Source organism: Haplochromis burtoni, unplaced genomic scaffold (assembly GCF_018398535.1).
Source record: "Haplochromis burtoni strain Fernald_Lab_line unplaced genomic scaffold, NCSU_Asbu1 Contig_151, whole genome shotgun sequence".
Taxonomy (NCBI): domain Eukaryota; kingdom Metazoa; phylum Chordata; class Actinopteri; order Cichliformes; family Cichlidae; genus Haplochromis; species Haplochromis burtoni.
This window is the reverse complement of record NW_024582512.1, coordinates 283,031-302,892: the sequence shown is the minus strand read 5'-3', so window position 1 is coordinate 302,892 and position 19,862 is coordinate 283,031. Positions and strand designations below refer to the sequence as shown.

The window sequence follows — 19,862 nt, the reverse complement described above, 5'->3', positions numbered from 1 at the left end:
TGCGTACCGAACCGAAAGCACTGTATCGAACGGTTCAATATCGATACGAATATCGTTGCACCCCTAATTATAACAATATGTAATTTGTGACCCGGTTACACACAAGAGACAACATTTCAACAGGCATAAAATGGCATTTTTGCACCAACAAGGTGATTAAAATTAGCTGAGAACTTGACATATGTCAGCACAGTGTGCAGCGTGTCCTTAACAACGCATTGCACATATAAAAAAGTAGAAGTAGCAGGCCTAAAAAACTATCTATAGCAAATGAATTGCACTGTCATGTCCTGAAAATAAGGAAAAAGCCAGCAAAGACCTGACACAGGACCTGCATCTGCACCTGTTGTTGGTGCATATTTGCACATTTCAGTAGGTCACTGCACCTATTTCCCATTTCCTGGCAAAACATAAAGAAATGAGGGGTGACTCAAGGCCTGTAACAATATATGACCTAAATCAGAACTGCTTAATTTATTTTTCCTATTACAGTCAGCTGTTTCGTGTATTTCCATAATTATATTGAACAATTTTATGCTCCTGGCTAAGCCTCTTTACTGGAAATATAGTTTTGTTTTTTCCCATCATTAATATGAAATATGTGCTGCAGTAAATACTCACAAAATTATCTGCTTACCTGATGAATCATCATTAGTAACAAGCAGTGTCAAACATGATCAATGCTGTGAAGTCTCCGACCCTTCATAGAATCCTTCTCTGCTGGCCGTGAGTCATGATCCTTGGCTGTAATTATGTTTGTCTCGCAGTAAACTAGTGGCTGTGACAGCTCAGGAGACTGAAGATACAGCAGCCTCATCTCATGCAGGGGGCACCAATTTATGAGCTCTGCAGAGCAAGGTTATTGATTTAATGAAAACATGGATGGAGTTAATTGGACCTCATTATGCCATGTGACTTCATCAAACCTTTCCCTGATCCAGGAAGTGACAGTGAGACAAGAAAGAAAGAAAATGATGACTTTTAGAAAAACACAATCAAGTGCGGGGATAAATAATGGTGGCGTATGATTTGAATTGCTGAATCCTGCTGAAGGGGAATATTGTGATACGTGGAAATTATCAAACTACCTCATTTTGAGATGACTTTGGATCCAAAAAAATGTTGGTGATCACAACCCCCGTGGTTATTCCTAACCAACCAATGACCAGTCCTACAAATATCTTTCTGTCCGCACTGATAGCACTGTAACCTCACATATTTATTTTAGTCATACACAGTGTTGGGACTAACGCGTTATTAAGTAACGCGTTACAGTAACTACGTTATTATTGTGGTAACGAGCACGGTAACTAGTTATTATGCCAAAATCAGGAACGCGTTACTCGTTACTGGGATTTAGATAGGGTCGTTACTCGTTACTTCGTGTGGTGGCATCGCGGAGCTTCCACAGATTCAGTAACATTAGCAAGTGGTGGAGGCCAGCAGGTGGATGAAGGAAAAGGGACGCAGAAGGAAAAGAGACCCGAGGCGGCCGCCGGTCCAAGTGTGAACTGAACTTCAGGTAAGAAGTTATGACCTGCAGTCTCTCTGGGTCAGATATGAACCAAGTTTAGGTGGAGTTTATTTTCGTTATTCTGACTTTTTCCGTACTGCGTGCTAGCTAGCATGACGGAGTTTCTATACAGCTGGGTGGTGCTATGAAGTTAATGATGTTGAACTTTATTTTGTTCATAAGTTATTAGAGTTGCCAACCGTCCCGTCTGGTATTCAGAGAAAATATTACGCGTTTCTTATTGAGGTGAAAAGGAACAGTTTGTCCCGTAATTCAGCTACAATGAAAAAGACACAAAGCTGGAGTTATTCTGTGTCTTTGCTGCACAGCTGCCTCTTCTTCTCTCATTCTCCCCCCTCCCTCTCCCGTTTCTACTTCAATCATGAAACTGATCAATGATCAGCTGATCGGCTCTCTTGTTTGTTTATCGCCCACTTTGCGCCGAAAGAGGAAACCAGCGGATGTCGCGCTAAACAACAGCAGCACGTTTAAGCTTGATCAGCTGTTGTTAGAATTTATTTAATATTAATTTCTAGTATCAGCTGATGTTTGCTGGAGCCACAGCTGTAAAGCTGCTGGTCATGATATGGTTTGGTTATCTGGTGAGAGGGAAACATGAAGATGAAACCAGGAGATGTCCTTACTGGATCATCAGAGCTGTGATGGAGAAACAGGTTTACCTTTTAGGTGACATGAATGAGTTGAAGGGAAGTTATGAACTGTTTCTGAGAGACAAATAACACCAGGATCCTTTTTATGTAGCTGACAGCTGGTAACTGTGCAGGGGCGGATCTAGCAAAGTGTTGCCAGGGGGGCATGTAGGGCATTAACAGGGAGAGGGGGCACAAAGAAATACTTTTCTTTCTTATTCTCATTTAAAATGTCTCGCTTTTAAAAAATAATTATCTGAATCTTACAACAAACGATTGATAGATTGATGCATATATACCATCAGAACAGTGTACATCACTGTCACAACAGTGTTTATTTTCATTCAAAGGCTTTATGATTTTTCCTATAATGGTGGGCCGGTCTCTAGTCAAAATGCCCGGGCCAATTTTCTGTCCCAGTCCAGCCCTGTATGCAGCTCATCTGCAGTCTGGTGTTACCTACATCTTCCTATTCAGAAGGCAGAATTTCCGAGTTCTGAGTACAATCGAAAGCACCACGACTGCAGTTTTTGTGTTGGATGTAAAAGGCGCACATGACGCTGTGACGTAGGCTAGAATCATGGCAGCAGTCAATGACGGTCCAGGCGTGGGATTTCTCTCGTGGAAATATGCACATTATCTTTTCCTTTCTATTGGTAGGTGGCACAGTGCACTGTGGCAAGTAAGCAAGCTAGAAGACTGGCAAAGTTATGGAAGCAACACATTAACAAGAGAATTCTGAGTAAAACCAAAGTTACTTTCCCTAGTAACTAGTTACTTTGAAAGTAACGAGTAACTTGAAGTAACTGAGTTACTTTTGAGAGAAGTAACTAGTAATGTAACTAAGTTACTATTTTAAAGTAACTTACCCAACACTGGTCATACATACTTTTGACTCCTCCATTGTTGAATGATTTGGCAACTTTTTTCTGTCATTAAAATCAAAGCTAACCCGTTTTGTTCAGACTGTGTTCTACCTATGAGTACTGGAACAAGAAGAAAAAATCCATTGTGATCCACATTCTGTACTGCAGTAAGAGCTGCAACCATCAAGCTGATGGCATAGAGTTCAGTAGTGCAAACTGAACTCAAGGGCTCTATTCTTTTTCTACATCTTACAATTTTAAACTGTCCTCTAGAATAGTATGAGACCACATAGGTTGCCCTCAGGGCAGTTTTAATTCACTTTGAGTGATGAATCTTCTTTTGTTTCTATCTAGTTATCTAATTGTCTATCCCTGCATACACTTTCACAGGAAGTGCTTGGAAACCCATGCCACGAAGTTCCCGGTGCACAATTTTTGTGCTGATGTTAATGCCAAATTATTGGCATTATTAGGGTGACCAACCGTCCTCTTTTTTTGCACTTGCTGACTTGTAAAAGCCTATATGACATTTTTTATTTCACCATGCATTAACTGCGCAGAGAAGGCATAGTTTAAATACGTTAAAGTTTTCTTTAAGTAAACAGTTTTATTAAAGTTCTTCATGACTGGTGCAAGTGTCCTCTTTTTTGGAAATCAAAATATGGTCACCATGGCATTAAGCCATTATGATCCTGTGGCAATGGGACTGAAAATGTGTCATATGAAATGTAAGACACAAATGGAGAACAAAAGAAACTAAATAAATTATCAAAAATAGAATAGGGGATTTATTGTTATTACATATGTTTGTCTTGTTTTCCCAGGTGTTAGAGACTCAGTGTCCCACACAAATCAACCAGGCAGTTCGTCTCAGACAGCCGAGCCTCCTGTCCTGCTAGATCTTCCTGAAAACAGGTCCACGGTCATGTAAGTAGAAGTATAAAAGGTATCTGTTATCTTTTAAATGCAACAGAAATAGATCTGGCACTCTAATAATAATGCAGTCCATAAAAATCACTTAATTCCTTAGTAGTTGTTTTAAGGTCTCTTTTACCTAAATTAGCTGCATTGTTTGGAAGGAGGAAAGCCAATTTCAGTATTCATTTCATCTTAATTTCATAAATTTAGTAAAGCAGGCATGGTGGCCAGTGGGTCTGTGTCAATAAAACTCAAAGCACAGTTCATCTCAGGACACAACTTAGTGAAATGCTTTTTGATTGAAGTGAAAACAAGCCTCAGCAGAAGCAAATAAACCATCTTCTCAATGTGCATTCTGTCTATTTATATACAGTAGTTGTGGAAAAATGGTGATATTAAAGTCATGACAATAAATGAATTTACATCCACAGGCCTCATGCAGGTGGTATTCATTCGTTTTATTTCACTGGATTGAATCACATTACAAAGAGATTTCAGTTTTTGGGATGATTCCTTGTACATAATTGCATTGTGATTGTTTTATAATTGTATCAGGTTTTTGTTACTTCCACTGAGACGTAGTGTAATGAATCTATGCAGGCTTACATTCATTGTAAAAAAGAATTTTCTTGCGGGGAGGGGGAGACTTGATAGAACTTGTAAGGTACCAAAAAGCAAATTAGCCAAGAGTGAGCATGGGACCTTGCCCATCAAATCAAGCAATTCTCAGAAGACAGTTGGGCAGCTATCAACCTGTAGTTTCTTTAGGTTATCAAGCTTAATTAGACTGCATTTTGTCCATTTATACATTTTGAGAGTACATACACTCTCTCGCACACATCACACACACAACCTAACCACTCAACCCCAGCCTGGGGTAGCCCCCAAAAACAAAGCAAACCTGAAGAAACTTTAGTCTCAAGGTCTACAGAGTTTAGTTAGTTTCAGATGGGTGGAGGTACAAAAACAACTACACACAGTGAGGTAATGCTAAAACACCACAGATGAACATTTAGCAGCGTTTGCTCGCCAGTTTCAGACGTCCACTAGCTTCATTAATTGTTTCCTGCTGCCTTGGTCGGGTCATGATGTGTGGAAAAAGCTAGATTGGGCCCGACAAGGGCACCAATACTGACCACTACACTGTGGTGTAGCGCTAATAGAGTTCTGAATAGAGACCTTTGTTGGTAATATAAGGCCTGGCAGGCTCTCACTCTCAGCCCTGTGGTGCTAATGGCTTCATCATTGGCATGCAGGCCACGTCAGTGATTTAAATCACTTAAAAACCTTGGGGATAAACACACCGAGGGATTTCACCATGTCAGCCTGATAGCTACCTCACTTCTTTTAGCATGGTTTCAGTGATTCACGCACAGGCACCTGAGAGGATATCAGGAACAGCTTGTGCAAAATTTCTCAGAAGGGGTCGACGCATGTCAGTAAAAAGCTACGCAATATAATCGGTCAAATAATTTTTTCACTTTTCACAACTGAGGAAATTTTTGCAAATGAGAGGTGAGTCATTAGAACCGAGATACAACATTTTCTGTGGTGGCTAGAGGTCTAAAGCTTTATAAATGTCCAGTTTAGAATCCAGCAGATCCTTGTTATCGCTCATTTTACGCTGTTTTTCCCTTCTTACTTTCTTCCCATCTCTCTCAGGCTGGCACGAGATACCCCAGACAGATGCACCAGTCACTTTGATGCAGTGGCCCAGATACGAGGAGAGGCCTTCTTTTTCAAAGGTACAACAGCACAAACAGCGAAAGAGATATGCAAAGCTGCAGAGCTATGAGGGGAGGGAAAATAACCCAAAACAAAAAAGAAAAGAAACGAGAAATTAGCCAAAAGAGCAGCAGTGGAGAAAGAGTCAAATGAAAGAAGTGAGAAAGGGAAAGAGAATGAGAGCGAGGTGGTAGTTGTAGATACCCGACTGAGCCAGTTGAGCCCTGCTGAGAGACTTCGGTATAAAAATTACATCACCCTTTCATGCTTGCCCTCTGGAGGAATGACCCCTAGCCTCCCACTGACAACGGAAACAAGAAACAGACTTGCATACCTTCTGCAGTAGCAGTGTTAGTAAAGTCTACTGAATTTTAACGATGTTTTTATAGAACTTTTTAATATAATTTGCCTTTTGTTGTCACACTTTAAAATCAAGGACATGGAACGTTTGTAGATAATTAATAGAATATTTAGATTTATCTGTAGCTCTTAGCAGCCTTTAATAATTGTATTATGTCTTCCTGCCACAAATATCAAACCTTTCAAACTAGGGCTGCTCCTTGTTACTTGTAGGTCATTGCTTGTTGTGTTTCTTGTACACTTTACATGATTAAGTCTGGAAGGACATTTAGAGCAGAAGTAATAGTGTTGTTCCTCTTATTTTGAACCTGTTCTTCATAGGGAAGTACTTCTGGCGACTAACAAGAGAGAAGCACCTGGTGTCTCTGCGTCCTGCTCAGATCCATCGCTTCTGGCGGGGCCTCCCAACCAATCTGGATAGTGTGGATGCAGTGTACGAGAGGCCTGGGGACCACAAAATTGTATTTTTTAAAGGTACAGTATCAAAAACATTGGAAGAGAGCAGGTGGGATTTTTAAGGAAATTGTGTATTTTGTAAGTCTATGTGAGTAGGAGAGGAGTTAGGCAATGACATTTAAAGTATTGAAAAGAAGGACATAAACAAGCTACAACTTTTGAGCTACCACTGTGGTTAAGACTACACAAAAAAACTACACAAAAAAACATATGTGTGCGTTTTGTTTTGTTTTTTTATTTAATTATTTCCTTTCATTATTTTCTTTTCAAATGTATCCTCTCAGATGTCTTTTCCTTATAAAACATCATAATAGTAAGTAGGTTTTAACTCGTTATGTTTAACTTTCTTTAGGTTTAAAATACTGGGTATTTAAAGACAATATTGTGGAGGAAGGTTACCCTCGTCCCATCAGTGACTTTGGCCTACCGTTGGAGGGTGTGGACGCTGCCTTTGTTTGGCTACACAACGACAAAACCTACTTCTTTAAGGACAACCGCTATTGGCGATACGATGACCACCTGAGACGAATGGACCTGGGCTACCCTAAGGACAGCAACCTCTGGAAAGGGCTGCCATCACAACTTGATGATGCCATGAGGTGGTCTGATGGTAAGTAATCTTTTTTTTTTTTTTTTTAACACAGTTTTGCCCGCCCATCTTATGTGCATAAAATGATGAAAAAGAGAGGCAAAGTTGACACTGGCACAGTTGTGTCCTTGGGCAAGATACTGAACCCCAGACCTTCCCTGATGCATGCACTGTTGTATGTGTGAGTGCATGTGAGTGCATGTCCTTGATAGATAGCGGATTGCATGTACAGAATAATGATGTGACTTTGATTAGAATTGCATAGCACAGTATGCATACCAGTTGGTTAACCATTTACTTTACTGTGAAATTTGACATGGACATCTTGTCCTTATCCAAGAGTTTCAACTAAAACAAAGTCAGCTGAGCACTTTGTTTTAGACACTGAAGTGTTGTGTGCTCTAAGACAGAGCTAGAGGTAGAAGACGCAGAACCTAAAATTTCTTTCTGCAGTGCTTTACAGTGAGTGATGATAATTTGAAATTTAAGAAAAACACTAAAGAGTTTATTTCCTTTAAGGAAATAACCATATGTTTGATAATAAATCTGCAAAGCAAATTGTTTACATCATCCTCAAAAAAAAATGATCAAAACTACACCTTAATCAATCACCCAGAGTCAGAATGTCCTCAGAGTAAAGCCAGTGACATATTTTTGACCGCTTCTGTCTTGATTAAAAATTGATTATAAAGACACTCTGATTGATTAGATTCAACATATAAATGATGAATTGCCTGTCAGTTTCTTTCAGTGAAAAATGATTACATTTCTCTGAGAAAAATAGAGTCGTAACACTCCACCACAGCATCAAACCAGTAGTCTGCTGTGCTATTTTCTAAGCCTAAGGCAAGACTATGCAACACCGTTCTCAGGGGAAGTCCTTAGACCGGAATAAAGTTTGAGAAGAATATGAGACAACAGAACAATTAGGCAAGTTAGGAATGCAGCTTCAAGTCTTGGATGAAATTTTAGGCCTTGCTATTGGCATAAGGATGGCAGTGTCATTCACTGAGCCAGTCAGTCCACCACTTCCATTCAGAAGTATGTCTTGAAATGTCACTGAATAGTTTGTCGTGGGATTTTTTTACACATTGTTGTGGTTCCTAGTTGATTCCCTCTATTAGGAGCCCTTTACTTTTCTTTAACATATGCAAAAAGCAAACTCTTAACACGTTAGCATTGCCTTCAATAAGACTATGTAACAAAAAAAGGTGTCATGAGCCTCAGTAAATCCTGATCTGTCAGATGGCAGGGTCAGGATTTGGTGCAAACAACATGAAAGCACGGAGCCATCCAGCTTTGTAGCAATGATTCAGACTGGTAGTGGTGTAATGGTTTATAGTTTTTTTTTTATGTCTTGTCACACTTAGGGACACTTAATATCAACTGAGCATATACCCTTTACACGCAGTGTAGGTATTTGTTTTATAGCTGATTCCAGCAGAATAACATGCAATGTCATAAAGCTTAAATTATGTCAGACTGGTTTCTTGAATTTGACATTGAGTTCACTTTACTCAAATGGCCTCCGTAGCCATTAATAGGACACCTTTGGGATGTGGTGGATTGGGAATTTTGCATCATGACGCTGAAAAAATCTGGAGCAGCTGTGTGATGCTATCATGTCAATATGGACCAAAATCTCTGAGGTATGTTTCTAGCCCCGTGTTGGATTTGTACCCCAAAGAACTGATGCAGGTCTGAAGGCAAAAACCACATTGTTTAATTTTAAAAACATACTGTAGAGATATTATAGATTGCTATAAAATCAAATGTACAGCTTTGTAGTTCACAGAGAGAGTATCCTTGTGATTTTGGTCCTGTCTTACCTTCTTCTTTTGCATTATAAATGTTAACTTTTATCATTTTAAGTCAAATGTGGACAAATTGCTGTGACTTTTTTAATTTACCCTTCCCAAATAATGTTTCCAAGCTCACCTCATCAGCTTCAAATTCCTCATTATCTTTATATTTTACATAAATAACTACCTGCAAGTGTGCATTACCAATTCTATTCAATTTCAGTTACATTTTATTTAGATGGTTCCATCCCACGACAGAACACTTAGTATTGTTTGACAATGACCCTACAATAATAAAGAGAATACGCAAAACACTTGGTGACAGTGGGAAGAAAGAATTCCCTTTTAACAGGAAAGAACCTCGAGCAGAACCAGAGTCAGGGAGGGGCAGCCATCTGCCAACACTGTCGTTGAATTTAAGTGTCGTTTGGCAGAATAAGGCAAGGCAAGGCAAATTTATTTGTATAGCACAATTCAACAACAAGGTGATTCAAAGTGCTTTACAGAGACATTAGAAACAAAAACAAATAAAAAGCATGATTTAAAAATAATATGGTTATTTTACCAAAACCTTTTGTTTTGCTTATTCTTCAGTCTTAAAATGTATACTTCATTCTTACATGAATAATGTAAGACTGCCCTCTGGAGTACTCACAGCCAGTCATGTTGTAACATCCAGGCTGTTTTTTGTCCAGCTGACTCCTGTAACCTGCGGTGCAATTTGTGATCTATCAGAATAAGTGAAGCATGTTCCATGGATTTAAAAATTTAAGCATGTTCTGGGGATTCAGTGTTCAGATTCCGAGACAAATCAAAAGCCTAATACGTGTCCTTTAAGAGTTTTCATTATTCACGCAATGCATTTTGTTCCTCCATTTGCTCCTATTTCATTTTAGTTTATTTATATTTGGCATTCCTTGGATGCATCCATGATTGTTTCGGTGTGGCTGTAGGATACAGATTAGAAGAACATTTGCATTTGTTTATTAATTTGTTTAATTTTTTTCATGTGTCAATAGAGGGTTGGGAGTTTGTTTGTTTTTTTAACCTTTATCTGTTATTGACGTTGCACACATGGTCTTGTCTGCCAACACTGCTTCATATTCGCAGTGTCAAACCTTGGAGCTTGCCCAGTGTAATCACTTTGTATAGCTCCACTGTACCAGCTGACTCAAGGTCACAACACATCACTCCTGCATCTTGGTTAAGAGTTGTAAAATCATCTGAACACCATGTGTTCAAACAAAAGTAGCAGTTCTTTTCTGTCAGTGTATTAGGCTCTGGATGGTGCTTGAGAGTGTTTTTGGATTTTGAAAATCCATCAAAAAAGCAGACACTTATTTTTAAAATTTGAGAATGCTCAGTGGAAGCCAGGATGTCTCTAACCAACCCTGCAGCGCATGTAAATACAGCAAAGCTCTTTTCCCTGTCAGTGGTCTGTGTTCTGTCTTCCAAGCTTGTAGACTCGGAGGTCTCTGAGCTCTTTGATGAGTTTACCCACATGTTTGTATATTTGTGTGTGTGTGTGTGTGTGTGTGTGTGTGTCTGTGTACACATAAGGGTACTTGTTCTTCCTCTGCAGAATTTTCAACAAGAAACAAACCTTCTGCTCCCTGTTACACCACCCCATGCAAGTGCAGTTTACATGAAAGAACACTTGTGAATGAAAGGTGTTCACACGTGTAAACAGGTTAGTCTAGATAGAGTTTACGGGGTGGTTATGAACCTAAAACAGACCATACTCTTCGGTGCTGTCTCCTTGTGAAGCATCTACAGGTTGCCACCCACCCTTCTTGGCAGATTTGGCTCTCTCTGATTTCCTTTTACTAAAATTGAAACTCAAGTTGAAAGGCTGACACAGGGGAGAAGATCCAACTATCTTTGCAAAAATTGCCAAATTTAAATCCATTTTGGTTTTTGCTTTTATAGTCGCAGTAGTGTGCCTTGATCAATTTTCATAATTCTTAAATGGTGCTAAAGCACTTGCTTGGATGAAGATTGTTTTGGAGGGTCTTTTTGTTGTTGTTGTTGTTGTTGTTGTTGTTGTTGTTGTTGTTGTTGTTGTTTTTATCATTTTGAGATAAAAGCAGTCAAGTTGGAAACCCATTTGCCTAAACGCACATATACAAACCATGGGACCTGGGAATTGAAGCCACATCAAAGCCTGTTCTCGGTTTGTTTCACCATCTCAGTGTGAATAGACAGGAAATAGAGATTGAAACAGACAAAGGGAAAGAGAGCGATACGACACCAAAGAGGAAAGAGGACACGTGGTGACATCTTGCCATAAAAATTATTTAGAAATACTCGAAGAACGTGTAAGTAATAGAGAATATAAGACTTCAGGACAAAGATATTCAAGTTGTTAGAAATATAGATTCATTCACGTGATACGAATTTTAGAAAAACAGGAAATGACAGTAAAACCATAAAAAATGGTTGAAAAATGGAGGCAAAGAGGACATAAAGTCTATAAATGCTTCTGTAATTCTAAAAACAATCATAGCTGCTGACATCAGTACAGCACTCAGGAATAGTCTTGCCTTTTATGGATTTGATCTTAGACTCAAGTTCTCAGAAACCAGCTAACACTATATCTGCAGTACTGTCAAATTAGTAGAGTCAAAATATCAACTTGAGTTAAGGCCTTAGTCGCACAGGCCTAGAGACCGCTGGATAAGTAAAATTGTCTTTTCCCCAGCTGTTGTTTAACAGCTCATCAAAAGCCTTGTTATGTGGTCACTATCGAATGATCTGTTTCTGCTTTGTTGTGCGCTTTTCAACTTTCAGGCTTCACAGACAGTCGGCAAGTGTTTAGGGACAAGTCGGTGTGTTGCATGCTGTCTGTGAGCCTTTTGATGGAACCCCATCTACCTCTTAACAAGCAGTTTCACCAAGTAACTAACCATTTGCCAATCAGGGGAATATGAGTATGAACTTTGGCAGGGCAGTCTTTATTTTTTTCAGCCTCACCAAAACTATCATGGTACATAAATGCTGATAAGTGTGGATTATTACACAGCCAAGAATTGCAGTGACTAAAAGCAGCATTTACTCAAGAGCAGTCATTAGGGTAAATATGAGACCAATGAGACCAATTATATTTGTGTTCAGTTTTGCCAGTTCATTGCATAATGTCAGACATGCATTATTTATTTATTTGGTTGTTGTTGTTGTTAATGAAAAGGCCAAAACTAATGAAACAATAGTAGCTAAAGGTATTAACTGTGAAGACACTCTGACATGCTTCATTCCTTTGGTCCATAGAGCTGTTTTAATTGTTTTTAATTGAGAGCCACACCATTACGTGCACTATCATTATCATGAACTTTGGCAGGGCAGTCCATCTTTAATCAACCACACCGACACTATGAAGGTAGACAAGTGCTGATTAGTGTGCTTTAATACACAGCAAAAAATGGTTGTGAATAAATATTACTATTTATTCCTGTTTCAGAAAAGATTTGCTAAGCAGCACAAAGGAAGTTAAAGTATTTTTAATTGATTAATAAAAGAAATTACATGCCTAGTGAGCATTAATGGCCTTGGGGGCGAGAGACTCACTGGGAAGCTTGAGGGATGTGTTGTGGGTTTTCATCTTTTTACACGATTTAATTACAAAAGTATAACAGCGTCATCCTTTGATTCACATATTTCAGCACTGAAGTAACAAGAAGATATCCTTCAAGATAAGTTACTGGCATAACATATCATATAAATCACCTAATTAGTTTACACCCTTTATATAGGTGAAAATTACTACGAGTCTGCATAGAGTCACAAGCTTATATAACCTATAACGGTGGATGAAACTTAAAGGGTTCACTGTCTTCATGAACTTTATTTGTTCTGCACAGCTCATGACTCATCTTCAGTCAAAGAAGCTGTATTATTAGCCAGAACTCAGTGACATGAAGTGTATTCTCCAGATTCTGACAGCTGTAGGACGCTTGATCTCTGAGGGAAAGAAAGAACAAGTTGAAAAAGACAAAGTGACATTAAGCCCTACTGTACAAGTTTGATCTTCCAATAACTGTGACAGAGGAGAAAGTAGAATGTGTACTATATTCTCTTTGTGAAGATCAAAATGATACTTAAAGTTAGAAAGTGAGGACATGTTTGAAAGGTGAAGACCCTGTGGCCTACGCTTTTTGCAAACAGAGAGCTGCTTGTAATTTGGCTGTGTAGGTAGGGTAAAGATTGGGAGTACTCAGAAGAATTAAACTCCATAGGTGTGTTTCCATGCACGATGGTGCATCTTGGGCTCTTTATTGTACTATGCTGCAGCTAAGTGTGAATACATCCTCATGATTATGCACAGGAAAAGGATTACTAGGTGCTGTGAGCCTTCACCCACTTAGAGGAAAACTGCTAGACCAGCACAGCTGCCACATCAACTTGCGTTGCACTTTTTAGGCATTTTAATTGTTCTTATTACCCAACACAAACACAAACTACAAAGCAAAAGCATTTATTTCAGGAGCAGCACTATTATAAGAATGAGGATTTCTTGTAAAAGCTGTGGGTCTTGCCACATTTTTCCATCTAGGTTTCGACCTGAGAAAATGTAGAAAATGGAGGCAAAGCGTCCTGGGAGTACAGACACTCATCCTTTTATTTCACTCCAGAAATTGTGTTTGACATGAAAGCTGTTTGGCATGCATTTTTAAGGACAATGCATGGATATGAACATTAGTGCAATAACCAAAAACATACAGTAAGTGACAGCAATGCAGGCAGTACATTACTTCAGATATACACTCACTGGCTACTTTTTTAGGTACACCTATTCAGCTGCTTATTAACACAAATATCTAATGAACAAATCACATGGCAACAACACAGTACATGTTCAACACGAGCTGCTGACGTTCAAAATGAGTATACGCATAAAAACAGGAGCAACAGTAATACAACCAAGTTATGCAGAAAATGCGTCGAACCTTGAAGCAGATGGACTACAGCAGCACGACACCACACTCGTGTCAGCCAAGACAGGCTTACCAAAATTGGACATTAGGAAATTGAAAGAAGCTTGACTGGTGAATTTTAGTTTGGATTTGTTATCGACAAGATGAAAATATGGATAAATTCCTGCCTTTTTTAGGCTGCTCCTGGTGATGTAATCCTGTGAGGGATATGGTCTTGGCACACTTTAGACCCTTTAGGACCAACTGAGCATCGTTTGAATGGCACAGCCTACCTGAGTATTGTTGCTGACCATGCCCATCCCTTTGTGAGCACAGCGTACCTGTTCCCTGAGGTGATAACACACCATGTCACGAAGCTCAAATCATCTCAAATTGATTTCTCAATTATGACAATGAGTTCTCTGAAGTAAAATGGCCTCCACAGCTATCAGATCTCAATCCAGTAGAGCACCTTTGGGATGTGAAGGAACGAGAGATTACATTATGAATATGCAGCTGAAAAATCTGCAGCAACTGTGTGATGCTATCATGTCAATATGGACCCAAATCTCTGAAGAATGTTTCTGGCACTTTCTCTTTATGCCACAAATAATTAAAGCAGTTCTGAAGACAATATCAAGCATTTTCTATTATGGCTACAGGTCCTATATGCCTTAATAAGTCCTTATCTTTTGTTGTTATTGTCTTTCTTCTCATTTCCCCACTTCCTCCAACACTTCCTCACACACTGTGATAGAATAAGATGCGGTTTAGGTATATATATGTCTGAATAAGCATTCACAGACAAACACTATTCACTCCGGAGTTATGAAGCTATAGCTCTTGGAGCTCTTCTGCACTTGGCGAGCTCCAAGGCCATTAACAATGGGAAAACATTTTTCACTTTGCTCAAACTCCTTCACTTGTTTATCTCTTGCCACTTACTTATTAATGAGCCACACCATTATCACATGTTTACTTCCCTCTGCTTGTTTGTCATAGTCACTGGTTAATAAAAAAATTCATAGGAATCAGGTGAACAGCCTTGGAGGAGGTGGGCGCCTTCACGTTAACGAATTCAGTCTGTGGGAGATCAGGAAGCTTATTATGAGTTTGTAAACTACATTCAAAACTTTAAGCACATATTAATGCATTCATTCGGAGGTGTTAAGTTTTTCATTTAATTCTGTAATTCAATTTTTTTTGTCTCAAATGAACGCAATTTCAATGAGTGCATTCACTATAGCCGCATCAGAAATAGAGCAAGAAAAAAGAACGTGCGATGAAAATATTGCCCACAAACTTTGTATGTTATTATCATTCATAATACCACATCTGATAAACCCTGAAAATATTTGTCATAATGGCACTCAGCAAAGTGGCATTTACATCAGAAGCACAGTGCCAATGCCCATTTGGTATTCTGGTGACTCTAATTAACTTAAGTGCCTTGTAGTGAATAGACAGGCACAGTGGTGGGTATATCAGTAGCAATCAACTGACAGTTCAATTATTATGTCAAGAGCACCCATAAGGCATTGCTATGGTCTGAACAGCAAAGGCAAATACAAAATCCACTTTATACTACATATCCAGTGCATGTCAGTTTTACTTAATTATTTCTTCAAAAGGATCACATGTTAATATCTAATATGAAAGTACAGTACATATTTTGCGTGCAAGGAACCAGGCATTCTTGTAATTTTTTTATAGTGATCTTGAGCAGCAGTTCTCCAGGATTTCTGAAGCTCTTTCAGAGTTTTTACTGCAGATGAACAGTAAACGAAAGTCTCCAAGAAACAGTAAATCCATCAAAGACCTGACTGAGGACCTGAGTGATTCATCTGACCCCTCTGTTGATCCATGTACTGTTTGCTAAAGCCTCATCAAAAATAGAAGATTGGAAGGTTGGCTGTAAAGAAGCCATTCTTAATGAAGGCAGGAAAAAACTGAGGTGTGACAAATTATACAAAAAGTGCGCTGGAAATCAGTGGCAACAGGTTGTTTGGAATGATGAATCCAAATTTGTAATTGCTGGTTCAAATCTTAATGATTATCTACAGAGGAGGACAGAAAGGTACAACAGTGATGATCAAATGTGTTGGAGTTATGAATCCAGAAAAGTACCATCAGATTCTGATCCACCATGCAATACCATGTAGAGAGAATCTGATTGGCACATTGACAGCTTCATTTTTCAGCATGAAAATGATCCCAAGCATACTGCTACAACAGTAAAAGCATACCTGGATAGAAAAACACACACTGTCAGTCATGGATTGGCCTCCCCACACCCCAGATCTCTTACTGTAGCTATATAGGATCATCTTGAAAGAAAGAAAAGGCTGTCAGCATCCAGAGAAGAGCTTTGAACGAAGCTGCCTAAGATATTTCAGGGTGTGTTGAAGAGTAAAAGTGGTCATGCCAAATATAAATTTTCAATATTTGACTTTCATTAGAATTATACAAACTCTGTTTTTGCCTTATATACTTTCCATGTATATTTTCATGAGTCCCATTTTTACTGGTTTGATTGATGACTCTTAAATAAAATTTGAAATGAAAGTACATTTAAAAAATTACCTGTTTCACCAGTTACTTCAGTGCTGACAAAGGTAATCGGAGCGATGGCTGGAGTATGACCACCAGAGTTTCCAGGAGACAACTTGCATAAATAAGCATGCCGTCTTTCATATCACATGGATATTTTTGTTAAAATCAAGCAAATTTGCATTTCTTTCCACAGTTTTTTGCTGTGGTCATTTAGTTTGTATATAAATGTCATTTTTTCTGAGACAGGTTTATAGTTTTTGTGCTACGGTCCATGCAAGTTTGTAAACTGCAGCGGAGTTTCCTCTCCAAGGCACACTGGTGGAAAACGCAGCTGTTATATTAAATTAAATGATATAATTTTCCATGATGGATGTAGACACCTGGTTCACACACATTCTGGTTTATCAAACAGATGTACTGTGGGGCAAGGTAATAAGTGAAAATGCTAAACATAAACACTTAGCATGCTGGGTACAAATTATAGCCCTTGGTGTTTAATGTGTTCTCTGCTTATTGAGCTTTGAGCGAAGAGCAAAGACAATTCTGAACTGCCATTAGTATAAAGTCTAGTATTGTATTCTTTTATCTGTAGTTCATGCACACACACACTAATCCCCACCTTCTAATCTGTGTCTCCGAAGGCTCGTCCTATTTCTTTAAGGGGAAGGAGTACTGGCGAGTGCCAGGCAGCGACATGGAGGTGGAGGCAGGATACCCCCGCCTCATCGCAACGGACTGGCTGTTGTGCACAGAGATGCAGTCGGACTCTCCGGACACACAGCCCAAAAGCACAGAGACGAGAGTCAACGTGCACCGCCACCCAGACCACGCAGAGAACGGATACGAGGTGTGCTCCTGCACCTCTGACACCGCCTCGCCTTTAGGCGTCCGCCCATCCCCGTCCCTCGTTTGGCTGCTGCCGCCTCTCTGGACGCTCTCGCTGGCTCTCCGCTTTGAACTGCTATGATGCTAAAGCATGGGACAGAGGGCCAGTGAACAAACCAACAACTGGAAAATATTCTTCTTATATAATTTAGTATCTTTTTGCTCTAAATTTGCTGTTATTTATTTACCATGACTTTCAAGGGGCACTGCCATCAAGCAGTCATTCTTATGGGCATCACCCAGCTTTCAGTGCTTTACAAGCTGTTTTCATACATGCACAAGAGAAGAAGTGAGGAGATTCATCCGGTGCATTGTCATAATTTTTCAAACAGATACTTCAGGTACTCTGCTTTTGGAAAGGGAGCAGGACACATAAAGCCAACTAACTGTAATCCATTGGTCAGTTACATGTACTATTCTCACATGCACCTAATCAGACATCGCATGGACTTTGTTTTAGTGAGCTGGCTGGGTACAGACTGTTTATTGTCTGATCCATGTAAAATGCTTGTGCTCAGTTCAGGGCCACAGTGCATGTGTGAAAACGGCTTCAGCAAATGATTAACGGCCAAATCTCTGCAAAGGAAAAATTGTAAGTGAATAGAAATGTTTTTTAAGTTTACAGCAGCAAATCATCACATGACAAACATACTAAGTTTATTTTGACTTGAAGGCAAGTGCAAAGGAATACACCCATTATAAAAAGGAGCACTGATCCATTATCAGCCCAAAATTTGTTTTAAATAACCTAAACCATGTTTTCTTTTTATATTCAAACTCAGATTATAACCAGCTATGTACATGGATTGATTTTGCTAACTTTATTGTCCCCAATGGGAAATTGGGGACAATGCAGCAGTCTGTCCATACACAGAGAGACAAAAACAAACATCACACACACAGATTTTAGTACCACAATACATTTTCTATGCCAAAATAATAATGGTGGTGTTGCTCTGACCAACCTACAGAACTCACAGTTCTTCTGGTGTTAAAAATTAGTTCCAGTTTGCAACAAGACCTGTAAATTATTCAGAATAAAAGGAACACTTTCTGAAAAGATACACTACTGTTGAATTTGCAAGTAAGTCATTTTTCTGCGTGTTCACAAGCACTGCTGCTTTCCATTCATCTCTATTTTACTCAAACAGGAGAGATAAAACCAAAACTACCTGCAAGGCAGCATAGCACCAGAGGTAAACATGATGTTTTTTTTTTTATTTGTGGAACCGACCTTTTAATAAACCCCACTGCGTGCACACATACGAACATCCTGTGCTCTCGTGTGCTTGCAACGAGCATTAATGTTTGAATGCTCCTACTCCTGCTGTGAGAGGTAGACAGATGCATGGATGAGTAGGTGGACGGACCAGTTTCCATGCCTGAATCATCGGACTAAGTGAGGAACAGCTGCTCATTTTCACCTCTGGGTTATAAGCATTCCTTCCACTCAGTTTAGTTGTATCTACTATTGAAATCAGTTTATAATTCAGTATCTTTTACATTACTTTGATCAGCTCATAGAGTTCAAAGAGTGGTTTTTTTGGTGACTGACAGTTCCCTGTAGCCCCGCTGAATTTATTCTTGCTGTAAAGATATATTTACCTATAGACTGATATATTTGAGTTGAAGGGTTCTGCAGCTGTTGCATCACTAAGTGGACTGTGTATATTTTAAGCTGTGTTTTCTATTGTAAAATATTTTTATAGGAAAATAAAAAACATATCTGTGAATGACTTCTTTTTTTTTTTCTTGTCACACGAGTGCCCTGTGTTATTTTGAGTGCTTATTTCTGCTACTGTGTGGACCGAGTGTGTAATTATTTTTGTGTTTTTGAAGGAAAGCCCAGGCTTGAAGACAGACGATGGTAACATGACAGCTTGCAGACACCAACTGGGAGCTGCTCCCCTTCTGTCTGATGTTCTTAAATGTGTCTTCTCTTGTAATGGTCAGTGCTGTTCATCAGGAAAACAAATTACACCTCACACTTATGCCAAATGGGTTTATAAAGAGATCTGCTGGCACAGAGGATTACGCAGTATATCCGTGTTTCTTGAGGAAAGAGTATCAGAGGAAGAAAATGTCACAAATCCGAAAATATTTACCACCTCAGATACTTCGAGCTAAGAGATCAAAGTCAACAGGATGTCAAGTCTGTCTAGTCTTGAAAGACTCACACGCATACACGTACATGCATTTCACCAGCATCCTCATCATACAGTACGCAGGCTCAAACATCCACGCCTGTGTTAGGGTTTCTATTTGTATGAATGTTTGTTTGTGTATTCCCCCCCAAAGGCTACGGATGCAGTCCAACCCCAAAGAATGCAGACCCGTAACTTTTAGTCTGTTTTGAGGTAAAATGAAGTTTAAAAGTTTAAAAAGTCACTCATTCACTTTTCTGCCAACAACAGCATTTTTCCTTCCCTTCTCTTGACACACTCCAGTGGTATTAATTAACTGGTGTGGCTCACCAGCCACTAGGAGAGCACCTGCACCCACAGGCAAATGCAGCAGGGATGGGTCACTTTGTGTGTGTGTGTGTGTGTGTTTGTGTGTGTGTGTGTGTCCCATTTGGGCTGATAACAATGAAAGTGGCTATTCAGATGTATTTGATTTAGTATTATTGGAATAT

The 19,862-nt window shown here is 39.3% G+C and overlaps 1 protein-coding gene across 1 annotated transcript in view; it reads left to right on the top strand.

The window, feature by feature from the left end:
* LOC102295173 (matrix metalloproteinase-17) overlaps nt 1-18,960 on the top strand; it is a 103,233-nt gene extending 84,273 nt beyond the window's left edge. The window contains exons 6-10 of the mRNA XM_005931847.3: nt 3,854-3,956; nt 5,610-5,692; nt 6,354-6,506; nt 6,841-7,098; nt 16,984-18,960. Of these exons, the coding sequence (XP_005931909.1) occupies nt 3,854-3,956; nt 5,610-5,692; nt 6,354-6,506; nt 6,841-7,098; nt 16,984-17,309 (923 nt within the window). The 3' untranslated portion in view covers nt 17,310-18,960. The remainder of the gene's footprint in view (nt 1-3,853; nt 3,957-5,609; nt 5,693-6,353; nt 6,507-6,840; nt 7,099-16,983) is intronic.
* Nucleotides 18,961-19,862: the final 902 nt, after the last annotated feature.